General features: G+C 34.9%; 1 protein-coding gene across 1 annotated transcript in view; it reads right to left on the reverse strand.

Annotated features, from left to right (window-relative positions):
- Window positions 1–18234, reverse strand: part of LOC107039173 (serine-rich adhesin for platelets) — a 51493-nt gene that overhangs the window by 29009 nt on the left and 4250 nt on the right. The window contains exon 2 of the mRNA XM_015258667.1: window positions 181–437. Within this exon, the coding sequence (XP_015114153.1) occupies window positions 181–437 (257 nt within the window). The remainder of the gene's footprint in view (window positions 1–180; window positions 438–18234) is intronic.

Consider the following 18234-nt stretch of genomic DNA (forward strand, 5'->3'; position numbering starts at 1 on the left):
CCACTACACCTGCTGATGTTTCCGAGAATTCGGAGCGTTGAGGATTTTTCAAGGTGTGGTACATTTACGCGTATTATCTTCTTTCGCGCCGTAAAAAATAATTGAAGTGTTTTTAATTTGGTGGAAAATTGGACTGAGTTATGTTGATCAAGGGATGAGAAAGAAAAATGAGCCACTCACCACTCTAGACTCAATGTCCAGACTCTGGTCTCTTCTCCTTTTTCCAAGCACTGGAGTGCACAGATACATTTCCATGGAACTCCCATCCTTCTCTCTTCTGAGACTATCCAAATTTCGTACAGCAACTGCTGCTGCTGCATCGTACAATTCTTGGAGTGCACGGGGCCTCGTAACAGACGCAAAGATACCCGTTATTGGCTCTCGTGACGCTTTGAAGTGCTCCTTTCTCAGTGCAAATGTGCATATGTCGGATTCCGCTGAAAAAAAAATAGAGAAACGTCAATTTAGATTATGGAGAATCGAACGAGAGGAATGAAAGCGCTTTTTATTCTTATTTCAACGTTTGTTGGGTTTCTGAGAATCAACTTTATTGTTCTCATTTCTCTTCTGATGACTGGACGCGTGTTTGTCGTCAACGTCAAAACGTGAATTGACAAAAGGCCTTTTTGTCCCCACTCAGCTATTCCGTTTCTCTTTATATTCAAATAAATAGAATTTTTTTCGGAGGGGACGTAAAAACCACTTCAAAGTAATTACCAAATTTCCCACAGCTTTTGTTTTTTCATCAGAGAAAAATAGCAGGCATTTACATTCGTCTTTATGAAGAACTTGGAAAGGGTTCGTTTCATGAATGGGGAACGATGTTTGAAAACAAAATTTGTCCCCCCAAAAGTTGGACTTTGGTATTCGTGATTTTTATTAAGGGAATCCGAGGGCCATCCACAGAGATTAACAACATCACATGTATACAGACATCTAAAAATTGCACATTCAGACTTTTTAGACCATATTTAGTTATCCTAACACAAAAAACAAGTGGGAAATTGCTCTTGTATTGAATATAGTATAGTTATTTGTGCTAATAAATTAGCAATATGCTTCCGAATGATTATTTTGCACATTATTTCTTTCTATCATGCATAATTCATTGTTTATTTCATTTTATTGAATTGAATAAGATTTCCTTTTACCCAATTTCGTCAGATTTTCAACTTTGAGTTGAATGTTATCAGCATCATTATTCTTATTATCCCGTTTCTTCTATACAACCGATTGTCTTTTTTACCGTTCTATCTCGCTCCTCCGAGTATGAAAAAAACGTATAGAAATTTTCTATACGGATTGCGTATAGAATTTCTATAGGATTTTCGTATATGGTATTCGGATATTTCTAGGGGAGGGTGGGGCAAAATGGAACGGTAATGAATTTTGGTTTTCAAAAACTATAAGATCCTCTTTTTTTTGCTTCCGAATGAAAGCTTTGTAATTGTGATTTTTTTTAGAATTGTTAATTTTGGGTGTAAAAATGACTAGGAATGTCATGAAACGTAAACAAATGATATTTTTGAAGAATATCTGTATATGTGTAGGTATGTGTAGTCATGTGTGTTCGTATGTCCAGAACTGTCCACGTAACTCGCAAATGATTAAGGGAAGGATGCTGAGACTCAAATCTGTGCTAAATTTCAGCTCGATTGATTGGGCGGTTCGTGAGATATAGCGATTCCTTGAAAATCGTTTTTTGCCGTTATCTCATAAACCATTCGACGGATTCCGTTTTTTTTCAAAATCTCGTCATGATGATACCTAGTTACCAAAAAATACCATTCCACCCCGAGCAATGTAGTTTTATTCTCGTTTTTCCATTTTTGTTTTCGAAGAGAAGCAGTGTGATGTGTCACTGACTATTGTCACTGACTTAACCTCGATTTATCATGTTTTACAAAGAAGATATCAAAATTATTATAATGACCTTTTTCATAGCCCTTGAAATTCTCTACAAAAAAGGTCTTCATCAAAATACTCCTATCTCCTTCAAATTACAAGATAACGAAAACTACAAAGTAAACTGATGTCACTGGCTTAAGCCCGAATTATCATTTCTGAGCTCACATTAGGTGAAAAAAAAATTGTCTGAATTTCGCTCTATATTCGTTTTTTCCTACCGTTCCATTTTGCCCCGCCGTTCAATTTTGCCCCACCCTCCCCTGTACGGATATTTTTTATGCAAATTATTTCTATACGATTTCTATAGGTTTGATTCTATACGATCCAGGGCCACATTTATAGAAACATTTCGTGTGGAGTTGCGACATTTCTGTACGTTTTTCTGTGGAGCGTTTAGACATCTTTCGTATGACAACAAAAATTTATGTAAAAATTTATGTATAGAAATATCCGAATATCATATACGGAAATCCTACACGGAGAAATTTTCTAGAAAAATTCTAGTACGAGTACTGGAAAAAATCACAATTCACCGTCTGTGAAAAATTCTAGTGCTGTTAAGGTAAAATTTCTTGGTATTTCTGGTAAAATTTCTGGGGACTTCTGTGAAATTTTCACAGAAATATTGGGAAAAATTCACGTTTTCCCCAATAAAATTTCCAGTGCCGGCACTGGAATTTTTTCCCGGCCGTCACTTTGCACCTCTTTTCCCGTGCTAGCACTAGAATTTTTCTAAAAAATTTCGCTCCGCGTATAGAAATTCTATACGCAATCCGTATAGAAAATTTCTACAGATTTTTTAATACGTGTCAGCCCTTCGATCAAATGTTAATAGAAGAATTTGATTTATACATACTTGAATAAATTTGAAACATCACATTTGAAGAAACCAACAAAAAACTCACTTTCAGGGAAATTCATAAAAAATTCAAAATTTTCAACAATCATCATAAAAATCTAATTAACCAATATAGCTATCGAAATCATTTTTTGATTTCAACTTGATGGCATTGAGACAAACATTTTAAGCTATAATTGAATTCATTTTAAGCATGATATTCAAAGATATCCCCGGAATTATGATTTTCAAACAATACAAAATTTTTGAAAATTTTCGAATAAATCAAAATAACGATTATTGCTATTGCCTTCATCTTCGAAATCGGTCGAAGGGACATCCAAACAAGCTTTTTAAGCCGTCATTCAATCAATTCAGAATATTTTTTTTAGTTATCGTGGGACGACCAATTTTCGAAAAAATTCAAAAATTAAAAAACTAAGCGATGACTTAAATTTCAATTAATGGCGATCAATAGGGCTCAATAATAGCTACATTTGAAAAAAAAGATTCAATTCGATCCATTCATTAGCGAACAATTGGAGAAAAACTTTACCACACACATACGCGCGAACACGGTTTAAAATAGTATATTACGCAACAAGTGCGTAATGGGTGTTTTGGCTCGTGGGAAGTTGTAAAACGAGCCGAAGGCGAGGTTTACAATCCCACGAGTTAAAAAACACCATTACGCACGAGTTTCGTATACTATTTTATGTCATAGGGCCCAGAATCCGCGATTCTACCGAGCGAAGCGAGGTTAGAATCGCGTGATTCTGGACACCTATGACATAAATTGCATTCTTGGACTTTTTGGATCATAATGGGTCAATATAACACAAAAAATCCACGACACTAATTTGAACGATTACAATGCTGCCATTCGGAAGCAATTGGAAGTTAAAATTTGAGCGATTACAAAGCTTCCATTCGGGGGCAAAAATCACTGAATCTTCCAGAATATTGTCGGCTCCTTTCCATCTTCGACCGAATGAGTTACTATATTTAATTAATTTTTCATTGTTTGGATATATCATCTATGATACATTTGATCCTGTAATTGGCGTTGCGCTGTTGGGTCTTTATAAAATAAAAAAAGGAAATGACGTGAAATGCAATATTCATTTTCTTATCACGTAATCGATTTTTGGAAACAGATGCAAATGAGTTTTTTGTGAATTTGGGAAAATAGTTCTTTGAGTATAAATTTTGGAGTTTATCCAATATTCGTAAGCAGAAGGGATATTTCCACTGAAGTTACAGGAAAATTCGTCATTGAGAAATTATATGTTCCAAAATTGGACGAGAAAATCGACGGAAACTATTTCAGCTTAATTATTCAGTGAGCATGAGGGGAATTTGAATTAATTCTTGAATTTTAGGTTAATGAAAAATTCAGCTCAATTTGGTATTGAATACCCATGTTTCGTGAAAAATTCAAGTTAATTGAATTTTCTATCTTATTTCTATCATTTCTGTCTTATTTCGATGAGAAACTAGGTAAATTCGTGTAAATTTTACATGAAACTCAAATATTCATAAGTTCTTTCTTCCCCAATGGAATTTAATGTCACTATTCTGAACATTGATAGAGCAAGTGGAGCAAAACGGATACTAGTGACTTTGTAAAAAATCTTAATAACTCATCGAATTTGGATGGAATGAGATAATTTTCTTATCCTTGGGAAGTACAATTCTTTCCCCCTCGAGATGAGCTCAGCCTGAACGCAATTACTCGATTCGTTTCTAAGGTTTGAAACCAATCGGTTAATTGAGAACAACGTTAGAAAAGAAAATGGAAATTTCATGAAAGTTTTGTAATAATTTTCAGAAGAGTGACACGATAGATTCAATCATTAACGAGTATCAAATTTGGCAATTAAATTGCATGAGACAAATATAAAAAGAAATCATAAATATTCAGCGTCATTAAAATTACATTTTGCACAGAATTATTATTATTTTAAATATTCGTTGTTTATAAATAAATTATTGAAATTGTTTGAGTTTTGGTAAACCTTATTTTTTTAAGTTTATTTATTATTTAAAGAAAATGCTCGTAATATTAAAAAATTGCAATTTTTAGATTATTTCATCAATCCGCCTCCAAAATAAACTTTCTAATTTGTTCAGGTGTTTAAAAATGTTTTCTAACAGTTCAATATTGAGATTTCAATTCAGACCTGCAAAGTTTAAATAATAAAATTATTGTAAAATTTTCGGAACCATAGGATCAAATGAGACTCAAATGAAAGCTCTAATGTTCGACTATAAAAGTAGAAAAGCAGAACAGCATTTCACTGGAGAAAAAATATAGCCGAAGTACTTGGATATGCGTAAGGAGGAAAATCATGGAAATCCAAATTTTCTTCAAAATTTAATAGAATTTCAAATGTTATATTGAAAGGGAACATGAGAATTTCTCAACTTAGTTCAATTTTCGATCGAAACATGTACATACCGTACCAAACACGTTTATATGGAATTTTCAATTAATTGCAATTTAAGAAATATATGTAGACGTTCGCATAAAAAGAACCCACTTTGTCGATTCTAGTTTTCAATGTGACATTTTTGTCTCCGTCACTCCCATTAATTTAGATCAATGTTAAATTATTTTTTTGATGTTCTGTAACTACGTCATTTTTCACGTTATCAGAGTAGTTTTGGGCTTAACATAGGCGGAATATTATCAGTATTATCATAGTAGCCTTCACTCCATATCGACAAATAGCATCTTCCTCATGTAGACTGCCACATATTTAGATCGTTTTCATTGATTTTTTCATTGATTGATTCCTTGACATTTTGAAGAAAGAGTCATTTTCATAAGAATTTCTAAGGAGTGTACACGAAATTTTAGCCAAACTTTCGAACAGTACACGAGACTGTCCATGGCATTAAAATTTTTACAACAGCAAGAAAAGGTGTTAATTTTCTATAGCGGCAACGAGTCGAATACTCTGGAAAAGTTCCCCAAAGCGGAGAAATTTCATTTTTTTCCATGATGGGAAATATTTTCCGACATTTCAGAATAGCAAATCAAGCTCAAATTTCAGAAAATTTGGATAATAAAATCCCCGCGAAATAACTGGTAATTGGTAATAAAATTTTACTTGCATGAATGCTCCGCCATTCAACCGCAGATGTTGAAAGGGATTTAAACGAGAAAAAAAATTCAAAGTACTTGGATATCCCCAAGAATACCGTACCAAACACGTTTACATGGAAGTTTCAATTACACTGTTTAAAATTTTTGTCTGAATTTTCCAAATTGCGGAAATTTTTATTGTGTTCAAGTTCCACTGAAATTTCAGAAAATCAAATATTTCATTGATTTTCTATTCAAATGATCTGGAAATCAATCAAATAATTGATTTTTCAGTTCATTTATGTTGTGAAAATTCAGAAAATTCTTGAAAAAATTGAAAATTCATGTCATTAAGGTTTCTGAATATTCATGTTCCACTGAAAATTCAATCAAACTGTGAAATTTCGATGTCACTCTCACTGAAACCGCCATGAATTTCCGTGAATTTTACTTAAACTTGAAATTTCATAACAATTGTTTCCCTAAATCCGATTCAATGTCACCAAAAATTTCTAACAGTGTACGAGATTGTCCTTGAAATTCAAATTTTTACAACAATGAGAAAAGGTTTTGATTTTCTATAATTTTCCCAAAGCGGAGAAATTTCACTTTTTTTCGACTGTCAAGATATTTTTCAATATTTCCAAATAGCCAATCAAGCTCAAATTTCAGAAAATTTAGATTCAAAAATCCCCGCGAAATAACTGCTAATTGGTAATAAAATTTAGCTTGAATGAAAGCTCCCACATTCAACCGCAGATGTTGAAAGTTATTTAAATGAGAATAGAAAGAATGAGAATCCAAAGTACTTGGATGTTCCCAAGAATATCGACAGAAAAACAATTCAAGTGCCTTGGGCACATTGTGATGTGGGAAAAGACTGTACTAAAAACAAAAATTTATAAAGTTAGAATACAGTTGCCCTTCGACCGTACAAACAGCCTGGTATGATGGCTCAGCTCGGCTGACCATGCATATACGTGGGTCGTTCATCGTACAGTGCAACGACCCTCTCTCTTCTCTTCACATTCATCCCAAGTGTCGCAGTTTCCACTCTATATCGTCTCGCAATCTTTGATTTTCACCGCGCCCCATTTCTCTTCTCCCCCGCCAGACCCTTCAGAAAGTAATTATTCCCTATTTACCGATAGAATCTGTTCGATACCGTATTACTGATATTAAATATACACTGACAATGAGAGAAGCAATTACTTTTGACGAAGATGATTGTCTTGATTCTCTTGTCAATTTCTAGAGACGTGCAATCCCCTGGTAAATAATTTTATGCTCACACTGAGAGAAAGAAGTCTCTCAACAGGATGAGATTCTCGTAAATTCATATAGTTTGCGTTATATTTAGAATTTAATGGATTGTGAGAATTCACACTTTCCGATCTGATCACTCATCATCTCCAACTGAGGAATTCTTGTTTCGATTGCACGACGAACACTTTCATTATCAATTCAACTGCACAGAACATTGATCTCAAGTTCTGTGCTCTTTGCACATGATTTTATGCAATCAAAGTCCTGATGAAAAAAATTCTAGATATAATGCAAACTACATGAATTTATGGGAAGGACGACCTTTCTAGTCTGGAGCACGCTTAAAAATTCTCTCGGGACAAGAGAATCTCATACTGTTGGAAAACTTTTTTCTCTCAGTCTGAGAACGAAATTATTTATCAGGAGATTTCACAATTTTTCAAATTGACATGAGAATATTTTCTTGTATGAAGTAAACCTTTTTTGTCAAAAGTAGTTGTTTCTCTCAGTGTAGTTTGCGTTATATCTAGAATTTAATGGATTATGAGAATTCACACTTTCCAATCTGATCACTCATCATCTCCAACTGAGGAATTCTTGTTTCGATTGTACGACGAACGCTTTCATTATCAATTCAAGTGCACAGAAGATTGATCTCAAGTGTTGTGCTCTTTGCCCATGATTTTATGCAATCAAAGTCCTGATGAAAAAAATTCTAGATATAACGCAAACTACATGAATCTATGAAGGACGACCTTTGTAGTCTTGAGCACGCTTAAAAATTCTCTCGGGACAAGAGAATCTCATACTGTTGGAAAACTTTTTTCTCTCAGTCTGAGAACGAAATTATTTTCCAGGAGATTTCACGATTTTTAAAATTGACAAGAGAATATTTTCTTGTATGAAGTAAACCTTCCGTGTCAAAAGTATTTTTTACTCTCAGTATAATACACTGATGCTCCACGAGCATTGAGGATGATCACGAAGCGTCTCGGCCAGTGGTATCGGACAATAACAGGGCGCCTCGTACATAACAAAACCTCAACAATCATCAAATGCTTCGAGCCGGAAGTTTAAGTTGTCTAGTAACTATTGTAGTTGTCATCCCACGTCCGTTTCAATTAGAAAAAAAGCGATATATATTCCTTCTGGGGGAAACATTAGCCTCCACTCGCAGGAAGCCCAATATTCCCTTCGATATTAGATACCCTTTCCTCGTCTTCTTTTTACGCGGGGCTTCTTCGTCCCTCGAAAACTCTTCCTGCCTTTGCTAAACCCGATCCCAAAAATATTACCATAATAATCATATTCCTCCTCGCATAATTTCATCACCATTAGGAATGTTTCTTCCATATTCCCTTCTCGCTCACTTCACCGACAGAAAAAATTATTTTTATTGAGATGTTTCGTTCTTGAAACAAGTATTATATACTTGAACCAATTTCAAATAAATAATATCTTACGGTGAATATCAATTATTTCTTATTAAGATACATTCACTTGAATCAAATGGAACAGTCCTTGGCGTCAAGTCACATTTATTCACCACAAAAATTGAAAAGTTCTATTTTTTTTAATCTAATATGATCTCCAGTCGAGAAATTTTCTACTTTCATGAATTGATAAAAAATGCGTACCTAGGAGATGCTTACATTGAGGAATGAATTGAATGTTGTTTTCTCGACTGAAGCTGATGTTTAAATTGAGCTTTCCATACATCACATTGAACAAAATTTGTGAAATCCAAGTTTGTGTTGAATTGCCGTAATCTGCAATTCTGTTATTGTAAACTAATGCGATTTTTTTTAGTCAAGAAATATAAACTTCTTTCAACTCAACGATATCTAACTACAATCTCAAAGCTTTTCCGCGTAACAATATTCATCCTGATTCGATATACGAAATGCTCACTTCAATTATAATTTACTTGGAACAACGGATGATCGTGGTGATTGAGATACAACGTATTTAGTCATGAGAATAACTTTGATTTTGAGTAAATCAACGAATTTCTGAAGTTAGTAAACTTTTGGCTAGAACGATATCAAATACTCTCATTATTGCGACAAATGAAAGCAACTCCAATCCTAGAGACATTCCATTTCTCCCAATCAAATGTATCTCAAGAAGACATAACTGGTATTCACTATGAAATCATGTTTATTTGATAATTAACAACCACATGATAGTTGGTTCAAATAAAATTCTCTCGATAAAATTAATTTTTTCTGTCAGAGTTCTTACGGTTCAGTTTCAACGTCGAGTGACTCTTAGATTGACTCAGTTCGCCCTCAATTTTGGAAATTAACCTCTTAACGATGTCACATTATGATCCCCTCTCTATGCTCCCAATTGGTTAATTAATTCCGTCCGGCTTCTTTTTTTGTCCAGTCACGACACTTTCTTTGAGCGTTCCATTGACCTCCGAGACACAACACAACTCACGTATTTTTCCTCATGTTTATTTTGACACGGAGTGAGGGAAAGTCAATGTTTGTTAGTGGACATCTTTCGATAGATAACGTTATTTATTTATGTTTGAGAGGTATTGGGATGGTTGTTCTCACGTCAATGAGAATAACGGTCTGATGCGCCGGTCGAATGAACTGAGATTCGTCAAATTGAACTCATTGTTCTCTAATTCTTTCATTTCAATTTCAACCAATAGTCCCTCGAATATAAGAGCAACAAAAGATGAAAGAACAATTACTATAGAAGCTCTGTAATCATTGACTCATTTCCCCTGGAAAAAAGTAACTCGGAAACTTTAAATTTCAATTCAATTATTTAGTGGAAATGAAGAACATTCAGGTTTAATACATTCATGTATTGTGAATTCATGAATCATTTTGGTATGAATATTAATGTTTTATTGAAAATTCAAGTGAATTATGAAATTTCTATTTTATTCCTATTTTAATTCACTTAAATTGTATATGAAATTTGAAAATTCATAAACCTTCTCTTCTTCCTTCGAATTTAATGTCATTATTTCCAAAAATTGCTAAAGTGTTCACAGTTCCCCACTGAATGGCAGGAAAGCGATATTAAATTTAAATTAAGGGAAAAAGTCATGAAGTCTCCAATTGGAGAAGATAAAATTAAATTGCAAAGGATATTCTCCCGAATATAAAAGTAGCAAAAGCTAAAGGAACAATTACTACGTAGACTCTGCAACTATTGGCTCATTTCCCATGAAAAAAAGGTATTTCAGAAGATAAATAAACTCAATAGAAAGTGTCAACGTACACACCTTCATCCAAAAAAGGAATCTAACTGTCAGAGAGAAATGGTACGTTACTTGGATCGCATCCAAAATTGTCGCAGCAATGCGTAAAAATTTTTTTTCTCCCCCCTGAAGATGGTATACCAACATCAGCCAAGTGGATTTAAGCCAAGTTAAGCCCATTCATTTAGTTTTCCTTTTGAAAAGCGCTCGCTGCCAAGAGTGATTTTATAAAATATTCTCCTTCCTTTTCCTCCGAAATTAACTATCGTTTTACCCCTTGCGGCAGACAATGCGGTACAGTATTATCGTGATCGTATCGATTTCGTCAAATAGCGAACAGTCATGTTGAAAGATACAGGGAGACTTGTCGGTTTTGTGGTCGTGGTGGTTAAAACTGGTTCGCCCACCCATGCTTACTGTACTTGGGGATGGGTTAACATACAGTTGAATATAAAGAGTTGAAGTATACTTTGAACTTATGGTGTACAACTTGAACGTATTAAACATTGATGGCAGTGTCTACACTGATAGAAAAAATTATTTTTATTGAGATGTTTCTTTCTTGAAACAAGTATTATATAGTTGAACCAATTCCAAATAAATAAGATCTTGCGGTGAATATCAATTATTTCTTCTTGAGATACACTCACTTGAATGAAATAAAATAGCCCTCGGCGTCAAGTCACATGTATTCACCACAAAAATGGAAAAGTTATATTTTTTTAAACCTAATATAATCTCTAGTCGAGAAATTTTCTACTTTCATGAATTCATCAAAAATTCGTACCTAGGAGATGATTACATTTGAGGAATAAATTGAATGTTGTTTTTTCGAATGAAGCCGACGTTTAAATTCAGCTTTCCGTACATCACATTAAACGAAATTTGTGATATCCAAGTTTGTGTAGATTTGCCGTAATCTGTGATTCTGTTATTGTAAACTAATGCGTTTTTTTTAGTCAAGAAATATAAACTTCTTTCAACTCAACGACATCTTCGTACAATCTCAAAGCTTTTTCCGCGTAGCAGTATTTATCCTGATTCGGCGTGCGAAATGCTCACATCAATTATAATTGACTTGAAATAACGTATGATCATGTTGATTGAGATGACAACGTATTTAGTCATGAGAATAATTTTGATTTTTGAGTAAACCAACGAATTTCCGGAGTTGGTAAACTTTTGGCTAGAAAGGAATCAAATACTCTCATTATTGCGCCAAAGAAAAGGAACTTCAATGCTAGAGACGCTCTCCCAATCAAATGTATCTCAAAAATGTATCTCATTTGAAATTTAACAACCAAATGATAGTTGCTTGAAATAAAATTCTATTGATAAAATTAACTTTTTCTGTCAGTGTCTACGTGGTATGGGAATGGTATAAAGATCTGCTTTGCTACGGTGACGACGTTGAGTACTGACTTGGTGAGTTTTTCATGGGTTTTTCGAGAAAGAGAATCGATAGCCACCGGTTGGTGAGGCCGTCAGCATCAAGCTTATAGAGGACGATGAACCGCTTGGTTCATCGGTTATATCGTCCCACAGCACCAGAGGCCTATGGCTTCCTTATTTGGATGAATACGAGCATTGAAAAATATAACTTGCTAGGTTTGCTTTCAATGCACACAAGAAAATTTTTCTGTCACATGTTAAAAGTCATAGTATCTTTTACTGCCCTGCCAGGCAGAAACCACAACGTCAAATTGCTCTTTCGGTCTACCACTGATGTCTTATGAGGTACACACATATTAATGTGCAAGGATGAAGTTTCAGACTGTGCAAAACCGTCTGTATTAAATACAGGAGAAAGATGGAAGAGTCTTGTGAAGGGCGAACACCAGTTGAGCTCCAATACGTATATGGGGACGAGAAAACAGCTACGAGTCGCTTTTGCGGTTGTGCAGGATCACCTCTCCTCTTTTCATGAACGTTTATCGTGGAATGTCGATGTCCCTTGAGTATCTCACATTGCATTTAGTATCTGCAATGAGATTCTGGGGTTATTCATTGTTTTTTGCTTCTGAATGGAAGCTTTGTAATTGGTGATGTTGACGATCTTCTATTTTTGCCTGGAAATGATGTAGAATGTCATGAAACGTGAAGATATGGTGTTTTTAGAAAATGTGTGTGCGAATTTTTTGAAAATTTTTATAAATCTTCACAGAAAGAGGACTATAGTTAAAGCTAAAAATCTGAAACTTCGTCACATAATTGGTATTACTTAGGAGCACTTCTGGGCGATATTTCAGCTCAATCGATCAAATAGTTTCCGGTATACAATTTCTCAAAAAATTTTTTTCCTCAATATCCCGAAAACTACGTGACTGAATTGAATTTTTTTGACGTCAAAATATTCCTTGTAATACCATTTATCAAATCAAATCATAATTTTGCTATGTAACTGGGGACAGTTTGGTAATAATCGACATTTTTCGTTTTTATGAGAAAAACGTTCTGTGCACGATAACTCCCTAAAAAAAATTAGATAGGATATTACACTCTTATGGTATTACAGAATTGTAGGTAGGCGAAATCGGAGAAGTGGTTTAGAAAATATTCACCTTTTTGCGAAAAACTGTTTTGTTCAATATTTTCCAAACTACTGGTCCGATTAATTTTTTTTTCAAACTCGTCTTGCCGCTCTCTGTCAAAATCAACCAAAATGTGAAGATCCATTCATACAAAGTTTTTATTGAATATAGGAGATAAAATCACAAATGTCAGTGATAAATAAGATGCTTGTATGTATATGTTTGGGGTCTATGGGCCTGTGGTCTTCACACTTCCTCTTAAGGGGAAACGGAACCCCTGCGTTTATATGAATCTTTAAAATCATGTTTTCCCCTGCAATTATTTTTTTTTATTCATTAAACTACTTCATTGACTCAACAATGCGATAATCGAGTCGATAAAGTAATTTCATAGATAGAAATTAATAATTGTAGGAGAAAACACAATTCTAAGATTTGATGTAGACAAAGGGGTTCTGTCTCCCCTTAAGGGGTAACAGAAGGGGACCGTTTCCTCAAAATTTGCAAACAAATTTCCTGCTCAAAGTTATTAATATTTCTCGAAGCCAAATCACATTGATCTTCATAATCACCCCCTGGAGATTAATGTGCTTTGATTTGTAAAAATATCGACAACTTTCGGCAGGAAATTTGTTCAAAAATTTGGAAAAATAGCGGCATTCTGTTACACCTTAAGGGTTTTAGAGAAAATCTCCATCCAGAGAGACATGTTCTCTTTGTGACAAGGAGGTCTGAGGCCAGTTTTTGGGAAAAGTCTAGTTAGTTAACTACGTCTGAATGACACAGACGTGAGGACCTTTAAAATAAAAATTTCTCTTCCTTCAAAGCTTGTGTTCTTATTGAATTACCCTGCCTCTTAAGGGTATTGAATTACCCTTATAATTAAAATAGTTTTCGAGATATTCGCGTTTTTCTCATTTTTTCTATTGAGAGTTAATGGGAGGTCCCATAATACGCGTAAAACTTGGCATAAACATATGAGATTCTGTCTACTAATTAGTATTATTGAGTCACACTTGAATTCATCCAAAAATCTTTTTTTTTCTAAAAAGTCACACATCTTCATTTTATCGATTGTTTTCGCCTCTGGGGGCTTATTCTCAACTTGTTTTTCATTCAAAACGAGGTTACCGCACATCGTCTCCAAACGATTGAACAAAAACAAAACGCTAAAGTGGATATTTGATCGAGCAGTGCTCCAATAAATGTTGAAGTGGATGGGGTGCGTGTGATGCCTCACCCTTTTTGTTCACATTGACTGGAGGATCACTGTCCGCGAGGCCAGGGCGAGAACGGAACCGGGATACGGACAGATGTTCGAATTCGTCCGTGCGACGACGTGCCCTCGATCGTCTATTGTATTGTAACAAAAATAATGTTGCGGTTCGTCGATTCACTGTCGAGTGAATGCTCTTGAATTACTGATGAATGAAGAGAAAATTGCGTGTACCTAGGATGCATAATGAAAAAATCATTTTTCAAGGGGGTGAGGAGGGGGTCTAGGACACCTGGGGATTGACAGTTCTTCATACTTACTATCAGCTAGGCCAATTGGGGTGAACAGATGATATGAATAAGACTGAATAGAACAGGTCTTTTTTAAGGCGATTAAAATAATCTCCCGAATAATCTCCCCAAATGATACCGACAATGAGCATTGAATCAATACTTCATTGTTTGGACAACCATGAGGTTTATATTCCTAACGAGTTCGGGGAAGGCCTTCGAGCGAGCATTACATTGCTAAGATGTTTTCCATTGAATTTCTCTCAGTAGCTAATGAATGAAGAGTAGGTAATAAAAACAAGTCGAGAATAAGCCCCCTGAGGCGAAAACTATCGATAAAATGACGATGTGTGACTTTTTAGAAAAAAAGATTTGTGGATAAATTATTCTTTACTAGGATGTGTTGAATCGATCGATCCAAAATTTTATATTCAAGTGTGACTCAATAATACTAATTAGTAGCCAGAATCTCAGATGTTTATTCCAAGTTTTACGCGCATTATGAAACGTCACATTAACTCTCAGTTGAAAAAATTGGAAAAAAACGTGAATATCTACGAAACTTTGTGTGAATGGGTATTTATATTTTGATTAATCTTGATAGGGGGCGGTAAGACGAGTATTTTGAAAAAAATATATAATTAATTGGACCAGTAGTTTGGAAGATATTGAACAAAACAGCTTTTCACCAAAAGTTGAATATCTTTTAAACCACTTGTCCCATTTCGCCTACTCACAATCCCATCCTGGAGTAATGTAAGAGCTACAATCTCACCAAATTTCAACATCTTAACTAAATTTTTTCGGGAGTTATCGTGCACAGAAAGATTTTTTCATAAAAGCGAAAAAGGCCGGTCATTATCAAACTGTCCCTAGTTATGTAGCAATTTTGGTATTTGATTTGATAGATGTTATCGCAAGAAAGATTTTGACATCAAAAAATTCAATTCAGTCACGCAGTCATTCGAGATACTGAGGAAAAAAGATTTTTGAGAAACTGAGGGATCTCGGAAACTACTTGACCGATTGAGCCGAAATTGCGCTCAGAAGTGCTCCAAAGTAATACCAATTATGTGACGAAATTTCAGATTTTTAGCTTCAACTTTAGTCTTTTTTCTGTGAAGATTTATCAAAATTTTCTGAAAAATTCACATACACATCCGGACCTACATACACACATTTTCTAAAAACCTCATATCTTCACGTTTCATGACATTCTACGTAATTTTCCGTACTGATCTTCACTTTTCCTCGTCCGGGTATTGGTATGGGCCCTTCCCCAAACTCGTAAAAGTGAAAATCACTACGGAAAAATATCGTTCACGGCTACTGCCATGGGATTTCTTTACTCGCATGGTTGGCCAGTCCTCGCCTTCGGCTCGAACGCCAACTCCACGCGAGTAAAAAACCCCATGGCACGCGCCCTGCAATATACTATTCCAGGCAAAATTAGAAGATCGTCAAATCAACTATTACAAAGCATCCATTTGAAGGCAAAAATGTCCATATGAATGTCCTTCTGTCGGATTTTTTAGATTTCGGCAGGTGCATAAGCCAACCACGTGGCCTCAGGAACTTGGTGCGGTCATTATCGCACAAAATTCCACAACGAAAAAAACGTTATTCAACCCCCTTCCGATGGACACTCGAGCGTTGCGTGTAAACGCGAAACGGAAGTGCAAGTCTCATGCTTTCGTCGCTCCTCAGGAAATTATTCGAGACACGAGTTGATTATTTCCAGTCAAGTCGATGTAAATAACACATTTATTGCCTGACGAAAGATTGTACAAACACATAAAAACATTTATTGAACGGAGAATTGTTTTTCTATCAGATAAAACCGCCCCTTGATTATTTCTCTATAGCGGAGCTGAAAAAATTCTTATCGTGTTTTTTTTGCCGCATTCTAGGGCCGGGGAAAAGAAATAACTGTAGTGTCGAATAAAGTGATTAAAAATATCGTAAAAGTGGTCGGGAATGAAATATTGGGGCTTTACTCCAGGGTGTGACGATAACCCTCTTTGCTGAGAAGTGCCAGGCCCGGTTTTTATTGCCCTCTCACTCTTCCGTCATTTTAACCCACCCCTCAGGGGTTACCTTTTGTATATATATATATATAATTTTTTCTCACATACACAAGGGAATACCCATCGGTTGGGCTTCTCTCTTTTGCACCACTTCCGTTTGGCAGCTGTTTTATACGTATACATTAATGGTAAGATGTCTCTATCTCACTTGCACACGTTTTTACGTATATTTATTATTTCGTCTTACTTCAAGTATTCTATGGCACGAACGGAGCGGGGCCAAGGGTAGGCTAAGCTATGCCATTGCCAGGGCATGAAAACGTACACGTACAGTCAACGAGAAGAGGGTGTCTACGTTTAATTTTAGAGTAAAGACTGAAATGGCACGCGCACGTGCGAGTTTAAAGGCAACCCGCCCAAAACATTTTTATCCTCAAGAATATTTAAATAGATCCTTCGTTTTATTTTCTCAGCGCTATCAAAAATTCAAGACATTGTTTGCCTAATAAAAATAAATAAAAAGTTGACTCTACACCGAGGAAGGGAGTTTCTATACGGACCAGTGAAAATCTCTGAATTGCAGAAGTTGGCGGTACGGAAATGTAGCGAGCACAACATCCTGGAAGTGAGGGAAATTTTCATTTATTTTAGGAAAAGTTTCACTAGAAATCGTAGGAAGTTTTCATTCTCAGTATTTCTGGGTTACATCTGGTCTAATTGAACTCAAAATGAGCATTTCCTCTTATTTCAAGGAAATTGTGGATCGGGAATTGTAAACTTTTGGGTTCATAGGAAAAAATTCAGTAGCGACGTGGCAAAACGAATTAAGTCGACTTAGGTCTTAACTGAGTTTTCGAGGAATATCTCCGAATCTAACGGAGATAGCGAAATTTTCGTAATAACCTTTTTAGCAGCGCGAATTGAGTGCTGCAGAAAAGATTATGAGAAAAATTTGGCTATCTCTCTTAGATGTCGACATATTTATGGAAAACTGGCCAATAGTCAAAATCGACTAAACCGTTTTACCGCTTTGCTACTGAAGCACGAAGCATTGACAATATTTCCTATTCTAAAATCAAACAACGTTTACAGATCCTTTACTATATTCAAAGTATTCCACCTAAACGGAGAAAAAATACAAGAAAAGTCCTTGTGCAAACTCGTTAAAATGAGGCCATCCAAATAAACCCATTTTGATGGACCCATTTTAATGGAATTTTGGCTATTTTTTCTCCAGTGAAATGCTTTTCTACTTTTGTAGTTGAACATCAGAGCTTTCATTTGAATCCCATTTGAACATACGTTTCCGAACATTTTACAATGATTTTATTATTTAAACTTTGCAGGTCTCAATTTGAATCTCGATATTGAACCGTTAGAAAACATTTTTAAAATCTGGAAAAAATAGAAAATTTACTTTTGGAGAAAGATTGATGGAATAATTAAAACATGGCATTTTGTGAAAATTACGAGCATTTTCTAGAAATGATTTATAAACGATTAATTTTAACAAATTTACTCATATTCAAACAGAATGAATATTCCATCCGCCAGTATAAACATTTAAATTCTTCCTACTTCTTCAGGTCATTTCGCAGTTCCGAGCAATCAATGTTTTTTTGTGAATTGGTAAAAAATAACGAATAATGAACATTAATTTTTATCCTTGAATTATTATATGGATTTTATCTTCAAACAGGTATTTCAAGCATTGAATAACTCTCCATAATAATGGATGATAATAGTTTTTAATTTTTGTTGATGTTGATAAAATAGATGTTGATAAAATAGTGAAAATTTAGAGTTTACTTCATTTTTGGATGATAAAATTGCTGAGA

The sequence above is a fragment of the Diachasma alloeum genome, unplaced genomic scaffold, assembly GCF_001412515.2.
Source record: "Diachasma alloeum isolate Michigan unplaced genomic scaffold, Dall2.0 Dall_scaffold_00178, whole genome shotgun sequence".
In the NCBI taxonomy this organism is placed as follows: Eukaryota; Metazoa; Arthropoda; class Insecta; order Hymenoptera; family Braconidae; genus Diachasma; species Diachasma alloeum.